Source organism: Hippopotamus amphibius, chromosome 4 (genome assembly GCF_030028045.1).
Source record: "Hippopotamus amphibius kiboko isolate mHipAmp2 chromosome 4, mHipAmp2.hap2, whole genome shotgun sequence".
NCBI classification, from domain to species: domain Eukaryota; kingdom Metazoa; phylum Chordata; class Mammalia; order Artiodactyla; family Hippopotamidae; genus Hippopotamus; species Hippopotamus amphibius.
The window spans coordinates 94527932-94545950 of NC_080189.1; the positions used below are offsets into that span (position 1 = coordinate 94527932).

The 18019-nt window shown below is 38.6% G+C and overlaps 1 protein-coding gene across 1 annotated transcript in view; it reads right to left on the reverse strand.

Annotated features, from left to right (window-relative positions):
• The window catches only part of PCLO (piccolo presynaptic cytomatrix protein), a 375075-nt gene extending 360902 nt beyond the window's left edge, over window positions 1-14173 (reverse strand). Inside the window, exons 1-3 of the mRNA XM_057731959.1 lie at window positions 13917-14173; window positions 7137-8109; window positions 6186-6866 (exon numbers count right to left, since the gene is read on the reverse strand). Coding sequence (XP_057587942.1) covers window positions 6186-6866; window positions 7137-8109; window positions 13917-14173 — 1911 coding nt within the window. The remainder of the gene's footprint in view (window positions 1-6185; window positions 6867-7136; window positions 8110-13916) is intronic.
• Window positions 14174-18019: the final 3846 nt, after the last annotated feature.

An 18019-nucleotide genomic window follows, 5' to 3' on the forward strand; every position in this document is an offset into this window, starting at 1 on the left:
TTACTTCTCATTTTCTTTCGAAAGCCCTAGTTTTCTCATGAGGGCCCTTCCTCAGGCAGTTCATCCTTTCATTGGGAGAATTCTTTAGCTTTAGCCTAAGGGGAAGAAAATAAAGCCTCTCCCGACCCACTGTCTTCCACTGGAGATTAGGAAAGAGTCCACCTGTCCTGTCTGTTCCTACCATAGTTCTGTAATTTATTATTTGATCACTACCTACAACCCATCGCTGCTTTCTATATTTGTCGATGCCAAGCTTAGAGCTTCACTGAAGCTCCATCAGGAAGTCACCTGACAGTGGTTTCCTCAGCTCTGTTGTTGTCACCACCTTCCCATTTTCCTTCTACCTTCTAGGAATTCTGCCAATTTATGTTATTGGTGGTCTTTCCCATTTTCTCAAACTACTACACTTTTTTTCCATGAGTACTTTTTATTATTGTTTTTATTTATTCATTTATCTTTTAACTGAGGTATACGGAACTACTGTACTTTCAATCTTTTAAAACTGGGACCTTTAGAGAGGAGATAAACACATATGGGCTCAGTCCTTCTTTTTCAAAAGAACCCTGTTGCACACTCTGCTTAGAATTTGGGGTGACAAAACACCTCTGTGCTAAACCAGTAAGCAACTAAAAACAGCATATTCCTTTTCCTACAAGTTCCGTCTGCTACTCCATCATCAGGAATGTCTTACTGGCTTTCTTACTCCACAGGTTCCAGCCTCCTAACATTTGTCATAGCTCTGCTCTTTTCTTAACAAAATTTGCCCCCTCAGTTTCTCCTACTAGAAGCAGCAGGTTGATCCACCTAAAAGAAGTGGCCAGTTAAGTCACTTTGCCAACCTGAAAACTTTCAGTCATTTTTTGTTTTGTTTTGTTTTTTAATAAGTGGAGAGAATGTATGTGGAAGTCTAAGTGTGTTTGTTTCTTATTTTTATTTTTTAGCTCCTGAGAAATGGCCATATTTTTGTTAAATAAAGGATCTAGTTTCAGCCAAGGTTAATATATGGGCTGTCATGATCAGAATAATATGAGCAGAAAAAAAACCCACCCACCTAAATCTACTTTCATCACTAACATTTGGTTCATTATTAACAGTCTAAAAAAATGACAAGTCATTTCATATATTACAAAATTCCTAAGAATCAGGAGACTTATCACACGTTAGAAACAAGTCTTTAAATCTCTCCTTAAATCTATCTTGCCCCAGTCTGGACATCAAAAGAGATAAAGTAAATCAACAACAACAACAATAACAAGAAGAAACACTGTAGTGACTAACTATAAAGCAAATGTTCAGTTTCTGTGTCAGAAAGCAAAACCCAAAGAGGGAACCTGTGTTGCTGAGATTAATTCCATTAATGGACTAGCAAGAAGAGATACAGCTATAAACTCCTCTCAGCATCACAAGTCTAGGCTTAGAGCCAGCGGATTCTTAAGGTTTATTTGGAACAGCACACATCTTGACAACTACCAGAGAGGACAGTTAATTTAAACGCCATCCCCTTCACACAGATATTTGGGTTATCTAAGGTATGAGTGTGCCTGTGTGTACGTCTGTATGTGTGTGTCAGGTGGACAGAGGTGGGAGAGAGTTAGCAAACTTAGTTAAGGAAGTAAAAGTGCCCTTTCCTAAGCTTGTGTCTGGGTGTTGATACCTCTCCAGTCCTTCCTCCTCAGACCTGGTAGTTAAGAGCCAGGATGTTCAAAGCAAATACAGTTATAATTCTGTGTTGGTAACAAACAGAGAAATTCTCCTGGCCTTTTCAAGGAGTGATACAAGAGGCCAAGATTTTATTTTTATTCAATAGGGTGAAAAAGTAATACGATAGAGAATAACTTGCATATAAACCCAAGTTGAAAATAATAAATTCATTTAAATTAAATGCCCAGTCTCTGCCTCTGTCCTGCATAGAAAAACTGTTTGCTCAATCTGAATATTTGAGGACACCCTGACCCAAAGTGGTACATCCTCTTGGGAAGATGCAGAGAAGTTCTCACAGATACATATATCAGTTTAGAAATGGTGATCGTTCCTAAAATTTCATCTATCATATCTCTTGAAACAGAAGCTCTCAGCCTTTATCCAGAGCTTTAACTCCCAACCCTGACCTCCTAATAACTCAGGAGTTTCAGGAACTGTCTGCTTGGTGGACAGGATGAGGGAAGATGTCTTCCTAGAGCTCAGAAGAAGAACTTAGATTCCATTTTTCCTTACAGAGAAAAAAATGAAAGTTAAAATGAAAGGTTACAATTAATATTGTAGATCAAATGGCTCTTGACTGCTATCTCAGAACCTAACAATTTGTGACGTTGTATCTACGTAAAAAACAATCAGAGTAAACGGTCAAATCACCTCTGTTTAAAATATTACAATTATCCATGACACATCATATTATAACTTCAAAAGAACTTCGTATATTGAAAGAAACCTTCTCATACAAATGTTCAGCTAGTTCTCCTAACAACCCAATGTGTTTAGCAGAGAACATGTTATTTCCACTGTTTATATGGTGTCACTGTTACAGAAAATGTAAATGACTTGCCCAAGCTCATCTCGTTAATAACAGGGATGCTTTCTTTTTTTAGCCAGTGAGACCCTCCACCTGCCCCCACATTCCCAACTCCTGTCAAGTGTGTCCAAATTCTTATCATTCTTCACATTCCCAGCTCAAATACTTCTACTTCCATGAAGATAGCTGTGATACCCCCAAAGACATGATGGCTTCTTTCTTTGACCTCATAGCACTTTCTCTCTTCTTACCACAAGTAAATGTATTTGGAATCAGAAGATTTAGTTTGGATTCTGCTTATTTACAATCAGGATGATCCTAAGAAGTAAACTAACCACAGTAGTCATCTGAACACAAATTTTCTTCTTATTAGTTTAACAAAAAAACAGAATATATGACCATGGGATTATTTGGAAATTTAATTTTGATAAAACAAATAGGAAAGAACTATGTGAACTGTTAAGACCTATATAAAGTTACTTTTCATATATATTTTTTTCCTTTCTTATCTACAACTTTTATTTCCCCTATTTTCTAATTGCAGGAAGACTCCACATCTAACAGATACTTGATTCTATCAAAGTACTTGATGGTGCTGTACAACTTGGCATTTGATATACACTTGTAAAATGAGTGAAGGACTGAATGTATGACTACATTAATCAAGGTAAGTTTCATAAAGCAGAATGCTCACTGCTACTGACTAAACGTGGAAGGCTAAAATATGACTTCAACTTCTCTCCAATCTCATTGCCCATTTCTTCCCCACCACTTCAGACAACCTAGATTTATACCTGATTCCCTAAATACAGCCTGCATTATTCTGGCTCTAGGTCTTAGACCAAATCATGACCCCCTTTTATGTTCTTTTTCTGTTGAAATAATATCCATCCTTATATACCCAGCACAAATGCAATTTTCTCCATGAAGCTTTCCTTAATCTCACCCACTGAAAATGGCACTTCCTACTCTGAAGTTCGTAACGTTTGCTCTTGTCTCTCACAGCTTTTATCGTTTGACCACATATTATATTTCCTTGTGTATGTATTATCTAGTACATTTGGATCATGTTAAGACCAGCATTATGTTTTACTTATCTTTATATCCTACCAAAAATGTAGTAAAATGTCTTCCACAGTATAGGTACTCAAATAATATATGTGGGGATTTCCCTGGTGGCACAGTGGTTAAGAATCTGTCTACCAACGCAGGGGACAAGAGTTCAATCCCTGGACCAGGAAGATCCCACATGCCACAGAACAACTAAGCCCGTGGGCCACAGCTTCTGAGCCTGCGCTCTAGAGCCCAGGAGCCACAACTACTGAGCCTGTGTGCCGCAACTATTGAGCCCATGAGCCACACCTACTGAAGCTTGTGTGCTCTAGGGTCTGCATGCCACAACTACTGGGCCTACATGCTGCAACTACTGAAGCACATGTGCTTAGAGCCCGTGCTCCACAACAGGAGAAGCCACTGCAATGAGAAGCCCATGCACAGCAACAGAGTAACCCCCACTCGCCTAAACTAGAGAAAGCCCGCACACAGCACCAAAGACCCAACATGGCCAAAAAAAATTAATAATAATAATGATATACGTGGCTTAAAGGTACAACTACATGTTTCTGCCTTATAAATTGCCACAAAAACATGACAAACATTTTATAAAATGGTCATCTACTGTTTGAAATCATTATTACTGCACATTCCTATCAAGATGGTATACTATGTGCAGAAACGCATCTTAATTAGAATTTATATATATATACAATATACACATATATACACAATGGAATACTACTCAGCTATAAGAAAGAATGAAATTTTGCCATTTGCAGCAAACTGGATGCACTTGGAGGGCTAAATGAAATAAGTCAGAGAAAGGCAAATACCGTATAAGAGCAGTTATACATGGAATCTAAAAAATACAACAAATTCGTGCCTACAACAAAAAAGAAGCAGACACACAGATACAGGGAACAAACTAGTGGCTACCAGTGGGGAGAAGAAAGGGGGAAGGGGCACCACGGGGGTGGGGGATTAAGAGGTATAAAACTATTAAGTATAAAATACGCTACAAGGATATAATGTACAACATGGGGAACATAGCAAGTATTTTATAATAACTATAAATGGAGTATAACCTTTAAAAATTGTGAATCACTATATTGTACACCTGTAACATAGCTTTATATATCAACTATACTTCAATAAAAAAATTAAAAAATAAAAAAAGAATGTGGGAAAAAAGTTTAAGACATGAAAAAAGTTACAAATATATAAACAAACTCTTGATAATCTGATTTCTTCCATAACTTAAATGTTTATTAATTACAATTTTATCATTATCTAAAAAGTTAAAGTACTCAATGTGACTTTTGGTAAAAAGAGTAAAAGATACTTTTGCAAAAATCCAGAGGTACTCATATTTCAAATGGACATCATTTTCATCTTTCATCACAGTATGTATCCAGGCTAACATAACAGCTACCAATAACCATCACTTGTTTTTATCAGAACATAGATTTCACTTACAACAAGGGTACACAAGTCTCCTCTCTCACGGATGCTTAAGTCACATAATCCTTCATTGCCTGTTGCCTTCATTCCTCCTTGGGCTGTTCGCAGATATAATGTACACACAGCCCACTAACAGCTGTTCTCCAGATGGACTAAATGGTTTCTGTGCCTTCTCATCGGGTAGTGGCTCCTGCATTTCTTTCAAAAATATACTCTTTTGGATCCTAAGCCCTTTTATTCTCACTTAATTTATACTACTATACCAACTTCACTGTATTATTTCTTAACTCCAGAGAATTTCTAAGTCCTTCTGCAGTTTTATGTTTTTCTGTCCCTTCCCCTCAAATGTCGACAAATCTCTACCTATTAAAATGTTATTTTATTCAGGGCCTTTAAGCACTGAGTTAACATTAACTGACCTGCTGAGAGCAACTTTTCTAACCTGAATCAGAGTAAACAACCTTGAATTCATTTGTGTCACGACTGGCCCCTTCATGATTCGGTTTGTCAGGAAGGCTTACCCAAAGACTTGGAGTTATAAACCGCGATCCTTCTGAAAAGACACCCATCAATGTTGAACCTGTTCTAATAACTTTTTCATTTTATGAAGTGATTACACTGTCATGAATGACTCTCAACTAATAAGGGAAGCATCCTCTCACAGGCTATAGCAAAATCACTGGCAGGAGAAGGCGATATGCAGTTTGAAACAATGCATTCAATTTTATATTAAAATTGTATTTGGAATCTAAAAACACATTTTATTCCCAGCATAAACAGGATCCCTTTTAAGAGTATCATATCAAGAATATCATGGTAGGTAGGAGGATGAATTTGAAAATTAACATAATCTATTAATATAATGTAATAGTGTAGATTTTACACATAGAATGCAATAAGTAAATGCTCAGCATCTTTCAATCAACTCATACTTTATGTGCCACATTTATCAGAAATTGTAGCAATATTTTGGAGAAATATTATCACTGGAAAAAATGCTGAAAAACTCTAAATTACATTTGGCAGAGAAGAAAAAGAGGAAAGTAGGAAGGAAAGAGGGAAAGAAGAAAAGAGCCAGAGAAAAACAATGCCATTCTTCCATTTGTAGAAGATGACAATATGGTTTAAAAGCATGAACATAATGAAAAAATGCACTTACCTCAGTTAAATGAGGATTGGGATTAAAACCACAGAGGCTACAAACAGTGGTTTGACACTCAGTGCATGTGTTAAAATTGGCCTTTTCTGGAACATGCAACAGAAGTTCAGTGGTATTGCAAAGAGGACAGATGGTTTTAGGGAGGCCTTGTACTGGAGCCTGTGCTGCAGATGGAAAAGTTGGTGGCTGTAGAGGTTTCCCAGCTCCTGTTTGGCTTACTGGTTTCAGAGATTGTGGAGCTGCAGGCTTCGCTGGGCCAGGCTGTTGAGGGGGAGGTTTTGCAGGGCCAGGCTGTTGAGGAGGGGGCTTTGCTGGGCCAGGCTGTTGAGGAGGGGGCTTCGCTGGGCCAGGCTGTTGAGGAGGGGGCTTCGCTGGACCAGGCTGCTGAGGAGGGGGCTTTGCAGAGCCAGGCTGTTGAGGAGGGGGCTTCGCTGGGCCAGGCTGCTGAGGAGGGGGCTTTGCAGAGCCAGGCTGTTGAGGAGGGGGCTTCGCTGGGCCAGGCTGCTGAGGAGCAGGCTTCACTGGGCCAGGCTGTTGATGAGGGGGCTTTGCAGAGCCAGGCTGTTGAAGAGGGGGCTTTGCAGGGCCAGGCTGTTGAGGTGGGGGCTTCGCTGGGCCAGGCTGTTGAGGAGGGGCCTTTGCAGGGCCAGGCTGTTGAGGAGGGGGCTTTGCAGGGCCAGGCTGTTGAGGAGGGGCCTTTGCAGGGCCAGGCTGTTGAGGAGGGGCCTTTGCAGGGCCAGGCTGTTGAGGAGAGGCCTTTGCAGGGCCAGGCTGTTGAGGAGGAGGCTTTGCAGGGCCAGGCTGTTGAGGAGGGGCCTTTGTAGGGCCAGGCTGTTGAGGAGGGGGCTTTGCAGGGCCAGGCTGTTGAGGAGGGGGCTTCGTTGGGCCTGGCTGTTGAGGTGGAGTCTTGCCTGGCCCAGGCTGCTGGACCTGAGGCTTCGCTGGCCCAACTTGCTGAGCTGGAGTCTTTACAGGCCCAGGGGGCTGAGCTGGAGACTGTGGCCCAGGTTGGTGAGCTGGGGATTTTGTTGCCCCTGGCTGCTGGGCCATGGGCTTTGCAGGCCCAGGAGGCTGAGCTGCAGGCTTTGTTGTCCCCGGTGGCTGGGCCAGAGGTTTTGTGGCCCCTGGCTGTTGAGCTAGGGCCTTGGCTGGCCCAGGTTGCTGAGCTGAGGGCTTTGCAGACCCAGGCGGTGGTGTGGAAAGTTTTTCAGGTGCAGGCTGCTGAGCTGGAGGTTTTCCAGGACTTATTTGCTGAATAGGTGGCTTAGATGGGCTTTGCAGTGAGGGCTTAACTGACTCTCCCCTTACTGTGTCTGTCTGTTTAGTCTGAGGTCTGGCTGCATCTCTCTGAAGTGGCAATTTTGCCTGGTCTGTCTGAGGAGCTGGGGCGAGGCCCTGCGTTGGCTTTCCTGTTTCTGGAGGTTGTGATTTAGTTTTTTCTGGCTGCTGAGGAGATACTGATTTGGGAGAACCGTCCTGCTGAAGCGGGACCTTCACAGGTCCTTGCTGCTTAGGAACTGGCTTGGGTGACTGTTGTTGTGATGGAGGCTTTGTGGTTCCTTCAGGTTTTCCTTGTTCTTTCTGAGCTATTTTTTGTTTCTTGGCAGCTTCTTCCTGGGAGGCATCAGGGTCTGATATCAAATCAAAAGGATTGAATTTATTTACAACAGAGGAGACAGCACTTAAAGGGTTAACCTCTGAGAGGAAGCCCGGCATCATACTCGACTTGTGCTCTTCCTTAAAATCAGTTCTGGATTTCGATTCTTTCAGGCTAATAGTGGAAGGACTCCTTCCAGGCAATTTCTGCTCTGACCTCAGAGTGTCTGTAGTTCTACTTTTGCTGAGACCAGGCTGAACTGGACGCCCAGGGTCCGGCGGTTTTCCTGCTTGCTTTGGAGATTGACTACTATCCAACTCTTGTTTCCTAGAAGAATCAAATAAAACAAGTGAACATCATGGAAATTATCCCAATGCAAAGTAATATTTAAAAGCTATTACTGTCTTACATCTTCAAAATTATGAATGTATACATATAACTAAAATTTTTGCAGCATCCTATAAGTAATCATAAAATTTTTAATGTCTTTGTTACTTTCTTTACTTGGCTGCAGATTTTCAATGTGGAAAAACTCAAAACTTGCTACTATAAGTGAGGAACTATTAAGTTATCTAGTTAGAAACTATTTATAATAAAAATAATTTACATTTACACAATAGAATCTGGCCACATTTAAAAACCTATTTAAACATATTAATTCAACAGATCAATGCAAAGCCATGTTCCAGTACATTCATGCTCACAGGATGTATCCTTTTTAACCCAAAGTTATCATCAAAGAATGTTAGTCTCCCAAATTCTAGCATACTAAGAAGTGAAAATATTCATTTTTAAATGTTTGCTGCAACTATTTTTTGTTTTTAATTTAATATTAGAATTTACATTAACTATATAAGACACACAACATGACATCAGGGGATCTGGTAAAGGAGGTTTTCAGGGACTCTGAGAAAGTTGATCATCTATTCAATTTTACCATATTCTGTCAAAAAAGGTAATATCCACCAAATATTATCCTGATTAAACTTTATACAGTAAGAATTTCTACTTTAATTAGAAAATTTTGAGAACAAGTCTTTCTTGTGAAAGAACAGTGTTATATCATTCAATTATTTTTCCCAACAGCATTCTTAATCTGAGATTTCTCAATATAACAGTAAGATGCTTAAAGCATCTTGAGACATAGCCTGATATACAAATAGCAACAGGCCAGTTGTGACTGCACTTATGAAAAGTACTGTTACCTTCCTCAAAGAAAATACATGATGATCTCTTTACTTAATGTTTTCTACAACACTTACTATTACCATTGTAAGATTATTAGATATTATTGACAACGACTTAAAAAAGTAAAAAGTAATTAATCTGCAAGACTTCCTTTATCTTACAAATAAATACACAAGATGGATTTTTTAAAATAGCTTTGGAAACATCAATTTTAAATGACTATGTTTCAATAACTAAAATACTTGCTTTCTCATATACACTTTTATCAAGTACATTTATTTTTAAATAAGCTATTCTTTACTGATAAAGTTGCAACTAATAAGAACATGCTGCATTAGAATTATGGGATAAATCAAATTATAAGTATTTTGTTTGATATATGTACCATTCATTTTGGAAAATATTTGTTTCTTTTTAATTAAAAAGAGATAAATGGAGTGATTCAGTAGCACTTAAAATATGAGATTATCTCAATAAAGTTCTATAGGTTTTAATTTGTTTTCTCAAAATTCACCTGCTAATGGACCAGACTATAACTTTTTCATTTCAGATCACCTGGTACTTAATATGAATTAAGTTTTTAAACTTCCCCTAATGACAGAAATTTGAGTACAGATCAAGATGTAAGGCATAAGTAGGAAGTAATACAGAAGTATTAACTTCTAAATAGCCAAGGGTCAGAAAGAAAATAATCTATAAATGGCAATGTATGTCACAATGGGATCTTCTAATAAAAGATGAACAAACAGAATTCTTAGTTTCTGGCAATTTCCTCCATGAAAAAAGTTACAAAGACTTCAGATATTACCATGTCTCTGAAGCCTGTTCTTAAATAAGGAACTAAAATTATTATCCTAATTGATTCCAACGGTTCCAAGATATCTTTTAAAACACATTGGTACATATTTCCATTTGGGGAAAATAATTTTGAATGTTTCTATACAGGCCTCTCTCTGTGCTCCCGTCCATATGAATGCCAAAGAGCCATAGTCAACAACCCCAAACTGATTATTTTCAAAAAGTTTCACTGTTTAGATCATCACATTATTCTAGAAATGTTCCATATTCAATTAATAAAGTTTACCACTCCCTTGAGGGGCACATGCTTAGGGACTCTTCTATAAGTAATTATTTGGGCATTTTATTAAAGAAATCTATATTTAAAAGAATACCAAAAAAAAAATCTTCTCTAAATAAATGGTGCTCTCTTGAAAATACTATTAAACTTACTCACTGTTTCTGTGATATTATTTCACTTAATCCAACGTATGTGCAAAACAAATAAATTTTGTGAATACCAAATATATGAGATTACAATAAACAGCAAAGGTTAAAGGAAGCCGCTTGCATTATAAACTATAACTGTGTGTACTTCCTACGAATATTAAGTTGTATTACAGAATCCCCCTGTGAGAAAACACCCATACAGCTATAAAGACTACAATTTAAACTCAGTTTTAGTTGCCATAATCATGTAAATAAACATAAAACATGGAGATCTGGGAGTGAAAAATCAAAACTCAATCATTAAGAGAAGATACAGACAATAGCAAACAAAAAAATAAAAATGTCTTAGCTATGATCTTTTGATGAATTTTTGTTTGGTGTAACAGTTGTGTTAAAAAGAAGAATGACTAAAATGCAATCTAGGTCTTGTGTACTAGACTATGAACTACTAGCGAGAAAATGTGTTTCACTCATCTCATCATCACTAGAACCAAACCTGGTAACTAGCAGGTGAGTATTAATGTTTGATGAATCAATGAGTGAATGAATAACAGTGAGTGAAGGAATGAACGAACACAAATGGTTTCCCTCTGGATTAATGTTTCTTGAATTCTTTTCACTTTAAATTCTTCTACAGGTCTTCTGAGATATAAATGGAAACATTCCATATTCATTTTGGCTTGCTGCTCTAGGAAGAAAAACAACTGTAGAGGTGTCTACCCAGCAGGGGATGCCTAAAGGAATGCTAAAGAAAATAATCCAACCAGTCAGAATTGTTACTAAATATTCTACTAATCAGAAGTGTTTTTCAGTAAAGCTCTTCTCATATGATACATCTGTAGGTGTAAACAGAATAAATAGAAGTAATAAAATTGCATTTCCCTGGATCCACAAAAAATAAAAAATCCAGAAGTATTTCATTTGCAAGCTCTAACTTCTAGCTTCTAACTACTCAAGGTGTATACAACCTCTCTTTTCATTTCACTACTGTCATCTTCAGATTGGAATTTTTCTTTCACGGATTAACAGGAAAAAAAAAAAGTTTCAGCTACAAATGAGATAAACATGCATTTAAGACTAAGAATATAAAAGCGGCTGTAATACTCAAATATTTTTAAATGTAACACAACAAGCAATGGCACTTGACAGTGTTGAGTCATAAAATTTTATAATAATAGAAATACAAGCGACTTTAGGAATGTATATTCATTTTTATATTGCAGAGGTTACCAGTACTTAAAGAGGTTAAGAAATTAATTCAAGGTTATAAAACTAAGTCAGCCACAGAAATCTGTTGTCCCAGCTCCTCGTGGGGAGGAGGAGGGCAGGATTTCCAGTACACTGCACTGACTTCTCCATATGTAAAAGAATATAGATATATCAAAATAACTCACAACAATGAATAATTTAACATCCAACTTGTCTGTAGCCATCACTGCCAGTGCCATTCACTGCTGATATTAACATTACTACTCTTCATGTATACATAGGGTTCCTTCAAATTAAAATCCAAGCAAATATATTCCTGTCAATTTTTAATTGATCCTTATAATGGCTCTACAAGATAGGTAAGATAAGTATTATCACTCTATTTAGAGTCAAGGAAATATAGGCATATATGGCTGGGAAGCATACATAATTTGCTATGAGTCAGTTAAAATTAATAAGACAAGGTCTCTAGGCTCTCAACCCTCACTTCTTTACAAAAAACAAAAAAAACAAAGTCAAACCCCACTGTGTCTAATCCACACCATGTAACCTCCTAAAACTTAAAATGATTTGGATATACTTTCCTATATATATTTACTATGTTTCTAAAACTCTAAATGATAAACCAAGTTATCACATATGGGGATAATAACTTCCAAAATTATACACTTTTTATAGAAATCTTTCAGTAAAATATAAGCAGGTTGCCAAAATCAGACACGTATTGTTTAAGTATTTGAATGAAGCTTTCATCAATAACTGTTTAGGCTATGGATTATCTACTGACAAGAATTCTACCATAAGAAAATTATCAATGGAGAGCTTTAAAAATATGCTATCTGATACAAATAATGCACAAAACGTCATTCTTTCATAGGCTGAAATAATATTTTTAGCCACTCTCTGAATAGAAGGAATTTAGAAATCAAAGCTCACATTTTTCTTGGTATTTGTAACCAGTATGCTAAACCTGTTGCTTCTGCCCCTTAGGAAAAACTGTAGAAGAGCTGGCATGCATTTCTAAAAGGTTAATAAAAGTACTGTACCGCGCTATTATGCTACAAAAATCTATTATATGAACACTCAAAATTTTTTCTAAATCAAGTTTTAATCACTAGAGAAAAACAGTACATATCATAAACTGTATTCTTAAGGGAATGGATAAGAAAGGCTTTATACCAAAGGAACAGCCCAATATATTACTAGTTAAAAACACAGAAAAATATATTAAATATAAAAGGCTACATTTTACTAGTAGTGTTGGTTTCCCTTCAAGAAAATAGGGTTTTTACTTTTTATGCACTTAAGATTCTATGTGAAAAATAGTCACTATCCATAAAATATTTTCTATTTCTCCCATATTAAATATAGTTACTTGAGAAAATTATATGTATATACTTATAGCTCCTGCTAAAGTGTTTTTATTTTATGAAGTAGAGGATAACAAGCTACACCTATAACCAGATCTTTCATATTTCCAGCATCTCTAATGAAAATTGTTAGGTTAGCATAAAGCAGGAGTGGTTTCAGGACCCTGGACAGAGAACTGTTCTATAAAGGACGGTGCAAAGTTAAAGGGTTTGTTTACAATAATAAAGGCAGGGCAGGCACGATGATTATACCCTCCTAGTACTCTAATTAGAAAACAACTAATTTATTGGGATGGAGGAAAACAGAGAGCTAGAGGGGGAAATGAATATGTTAATATTACAGATTAGCTCTTAATTGCCTGTGCAAGTTGCTATTTGCTTTGTCTTTAAAAGTATGTATTGGAAACTAGTTTTAAGATAACACAAATTAATGTTCTTTCATAAACTGTAAGACACTTTTCCATATAAAAGAGCAGTGGTTTAAAAAATAGCATATGCTAATTCATAAATACACGTACAGCACCTGCACTGTTGTGACCAAACCATCTGTTCAATGCCACAACATATTTTAGGGTTTCTCACTGAATATAAAAGGTGTATTCATTCCATGCCTTCTACCTAAACAGCTTCTGTTCTCCTCTGGGGGTGGCGTGTGAAAGAAAGACAAATCACCTCCAGGGTAATTAAAGGTATTGTTACAGAAATATTTAGACATCATTCACAAAGAAGACCCCAAAATGACTGAGGAGGTTTAAACAGAGACAGGTAAACACCCAGCTCTATCCATTCCCTAACATGTCCTGTTTGGTATTAATGGAAGACTTCCAGATTAGTAAAACACTGGAGGGCGTCTCTCCACGCTACCCTAGAGGGAAAAGGTGCCAAAAGGCCAAAAATCACAACCTAAAATCACAGCTCGGAGAACGCAACCCTTGACCATCCCGCTAGAAACTCTATAATGCATCATTTTTATTCCGCCCAACAGAAGACTTCTGTTCTCTTCATCGCCACCCCATTAAGGAGAATAAAATGAACGGAGGCGACATATATGTACTGCCGTGCTGGCACATATGGGCTGGCACATATGTGCACGGGAAGCTGTACATATACGCCCGGACATATACAGCATGCTGTGCGTGCCTGTGCATGGAAGGCGACTCCGCGGCGGCCGGGGGAACGCTTCCCTCGGGCAGCCCCTGCGCCCTTGACATGACAGCGGCGATCTGTCTCCTCTCCTCTTCGCTCAGTTGGCTCAGATCCGCCTCCATGCCGGCCGGGATCGCGGTGTGCAAGGGGCTCCCCGCCCCGCCAGCCCCTCCTCCGGCCGCCGCAGCCGCCGCCGCCGCCGCCAGCCCTTCAGGGAGCCCTTCCCCTTCCAAGCTCGCCTCGTTGCCCATGGCTCAGGGAAACTCGGGGCCGCCGCGCTCCCTCCTGGCACTGCGTCCCCGCCGGGAAGCCCACGGCCGGAGGAGCAACTGGGGCCGGGGTCCGTCGCAGGGCGTGCAGGCGGCAGAGTCCCTGGGCTCGGGACCCGGCACCGCGGCCCGGAAGGCCAGGCGGAGATCAGTCCCTCCTGCAGGTGATGCCCGAGGCCGGTGCCTCCTCCATGTTGGACCACGCCAGGCAACCTTTGCAGAAGACAACTCCCGACGCCGCCTCAGCGCCCGGAGCCGGGGAGAGGCCGATCTGAGCGGTGCCAGCCGGGCGCCGTCCGCCCCGCCCACCGCGCCCCGCCTCCTCGCCCGCGCCCTCGCAGTGCGCATGCCCCTTTCCGAACAGGCGATGCCCGCGCCCGCGCCCGTCCTGCTCTGCGTCGCTCGCTTTCCTTCCTCGCTCTCAGCACCGATTTAAAGGAGCCCAGGGAGAGAGCAGCTAAAAACCTGGGAGAAAACAGCGGACGTTCCTTTCAGGCATATTTCAGGATGCCTCAACCTGAGTTTTAGAGGACTACATTCAAGGGGACCGGGAAGGGGTTGGAGGGGAGGTGTCTGTTTCCATTCCATCTTTGGCTCATGGGATTTGTAGTTTTTCTTTTCTTTTTTTATTTTTTAAGGGTGGGTTTTAAAAGATCCTAGGAGTGTTTTCAGGTAACTGGAGATTAATTGGAGAAATCTCTGATACCTTTGGGACAGATTTCCTAAAAGGAGCTAAAACTGGCTCTTTCATTGCTGTGTTGTTCCCTAAAGGGACTGCCCAAAAGTAAGATTTGTGGAAATTGCATATAGGATACTGTAGTAAAATCCGGATTGTCGAATATTAAAATGTTATAATAGTGTGAACTTTTGAGACATGGGTTCAGTCCCTTTTTTTTTTTTTTTTTTTTTTGTACGACTGTAGACCCAGGAAGAAAAATTAATCTGTATAGAGTCACACAGATGACTAGCAGCAGAGGTATAACTAATACCCACTCTTTCAGACTCACCCCCAACATACACTTTTCTTGCTACTACATTCTATAGAAGTGTTTCCATTCAGCACTGGATCTGCCGCCCCAATTTTGCTACCCACCTTTCCTAACACAGTGGACTTAACCTCCCAATTGTTGAGATTAAAGAAAATGAAAAGCTAACAACTGGGAACGAATAATTAAATCAAACAGAAATGAATAAGTTGCTCAGAAAGTTTCCAGGGTTTTGTAATAATCATAATTGTTACTGTGCATGCCACTTGTATCAAAACTAAATAGTGGCACATTATATTCCAATAAAGAGCTTAAAAAAATAATGGCATAGTTTTAACAGTTTGTACTAAATTTACGGCTTTGAAAGATGGCTAGTCAACAGATGAAGTATTATTACTGGTTGAGTGCCTACAAAAACTTTGATTCTCTCATAACTTACTGAGATGTGACTTCTGAAATCAAACTGCAGAGAGTCACTCATTTAAATAAAGAAGAGAATGCTCACGCTTCATTCAAACAAATCAAGCTGAGGCAACCTGACATTCCAGTGGCCACATTTGGAGGCAAACACACTACTGTGGAAAGGAGTTTACTTCAAAAAAGGAGACAGTTAGGTACACAATTCTGAATCATAATGCCTTCTCTGAAAAAATGAATAACTGCTTCACAGCCCAGGCTGCCCTGGGAATCAGTAACACTCTAGACGGAGGTAAGGAAAGATGATTCAGTGCTGGCTGTTTTCTCCCAATATGCTCAAGTTTTGTGAGAATAAATTATATTGATGTATTCAGATTCACAAACCACAAGCTTAAAAAACTAAGATAAATACCCTTTAAAACTCTAGTCTCTGAAAAATATCTACACTGAGAAAATATAAGTCCCTATTCTCTGCAATTGTAGATAGGAAGGAGTTTGTAAAGTAATAAGAAATAAAAAGTGACAATCAACATGCAAAGTAATGTTGATAGGCTTAACAAAAAACAGTAATGTGTAAGATGGGAATACTATAACCCAATGTGCAAATGTGTGCGTTTATTTTCTCCTTCGCTCCTCTCTTCCAGAAGCAAACATCATCAGAAAACACAAAAATGGAATGTATGGTGGGAAGAGTAAATGGACTGTGAAAACAAGAGATGTGATGGTGATACTGGGAAACTTTCTGGTTGTTGACTTTTTTTTTTTTTTTGAGGTACACCAAGGTCAGTCATCTGTTTTTATACACATATCCCCGTATTCCCTCCCTCCCTCGACTCCGCCCCACCCTCCCCGTCCCAGTCCTCTAAGGCATCATCCATCATCGAGCTGAACTCCCTTTGTTATACAGCAACTTCCCACTGACTATCTATTTTACAGTTGGTGGTATATATATGTGTATGCTACTCTCTCACTTCGTCTCAGCTTCCCCTTCACCCCCCCGCCCCCCCAAACCTCGAGATCTCCAGTCCATTCTCTGCATCTGTGTCCTTGTTCTTGTCTTGTCATTGAGTTCATCAGTACCATTTTTAGATTCCATATATATGAGTTAGCATACAATATTTGTCTTTCCTTTCTGACTTACTTCACTCTGTATGACAGACTCTAGGTTGTTGACTTTTTTTTAAAGGATTTTGCCTTTGGGAACTTTATAACTGTTGCGTTTCAAATAACATTTCTTTTTTCCAACGCTTTATTTAGGCTTAGTTGCCTGTACTTGGGAGGTGTTTCTGATTTAAAGAGAAAGGCTAGAAAAGAGTCCAGATGCATGCCTTTTGTGTGAATTCAGAATTCTAAGGGGATGAAGATGAGATGTTAAAGACTATGGATAAGTTTATGGAGTTTCTCTTTGTTTACTCACAAAAATGTCATAACTACTTTTATTCTGCAATTTAACTAATGGTGCTAGATTCAAAATCTTTATTGCTTAATGTTCATTATATAGTTACTCTAATGATCATTTATTTGAATTTCAATTTAACTTAACAAGCTGTTAGTTCAGCTCCCATTCACTCAGCCTGATTGGTAGGTCATGAAATGAATCAGTTTCTGAAAACCTCCACTGTTATATACCATTATGTCTTTCTAAAATGATTTCTCAGCTCCAGAAAACCAGATATTTTTCTTTTAATTCTTGTTTCAGTTTCCCAGGTAGTTTCTATCTCAGTAGATTAGAACCAATCTACATGTGATAGTTAACAACTAAACATAACTAGGTAATGATTCCTTGGAATAGGGGGGTCCAGTTTACCCAGATCCTTACAGAAACCATTAAATGGGGATAAAATCAAATAGACCACTTTGTATGTGGTCACATGTGCAATACTTGAATAAACTAAAGACTGCAAGAATTGAAGTTAGAATAGTCCTCGTCAAATGTAGAAAAATGTGTCTTCTCGCTAGTTCTTAAAAACCTACCATTAAAGAAATTTGATCTATGTTAATGTAGCCTATTTAATTAAAATAATAGCATGTTTATTAAACTCCATTTAGCAAGCATAGTTTGAATACTTGATTTTTTAAATGCCCATTATGTCCCTATTAAGACCTCTATAATAACACTAATGAGTGTTTTGCAAGCTAAATTTAAGAATAAAAATTGATTCAACCTTTCTGGAAAATAATTTGGCAGTACTTATCAAGAACCTTAAAAAGACTCATGATCTGTGATATGCTTTTAGAAACCAGCCCTAAAGAGATCATGAGTTACAAAAATGATTTTGTGAAAAAAAACTTCACTGCACTATTTACAATAGCAATAAAGTAAATCAGTCATTGCTCCTCAATATAGAAAAATGGAGAAGTAAAATCTGGTACAGCTAGATGACAGTATTTTATGAAGATATTTATTTTATATAATGCTTTTAAA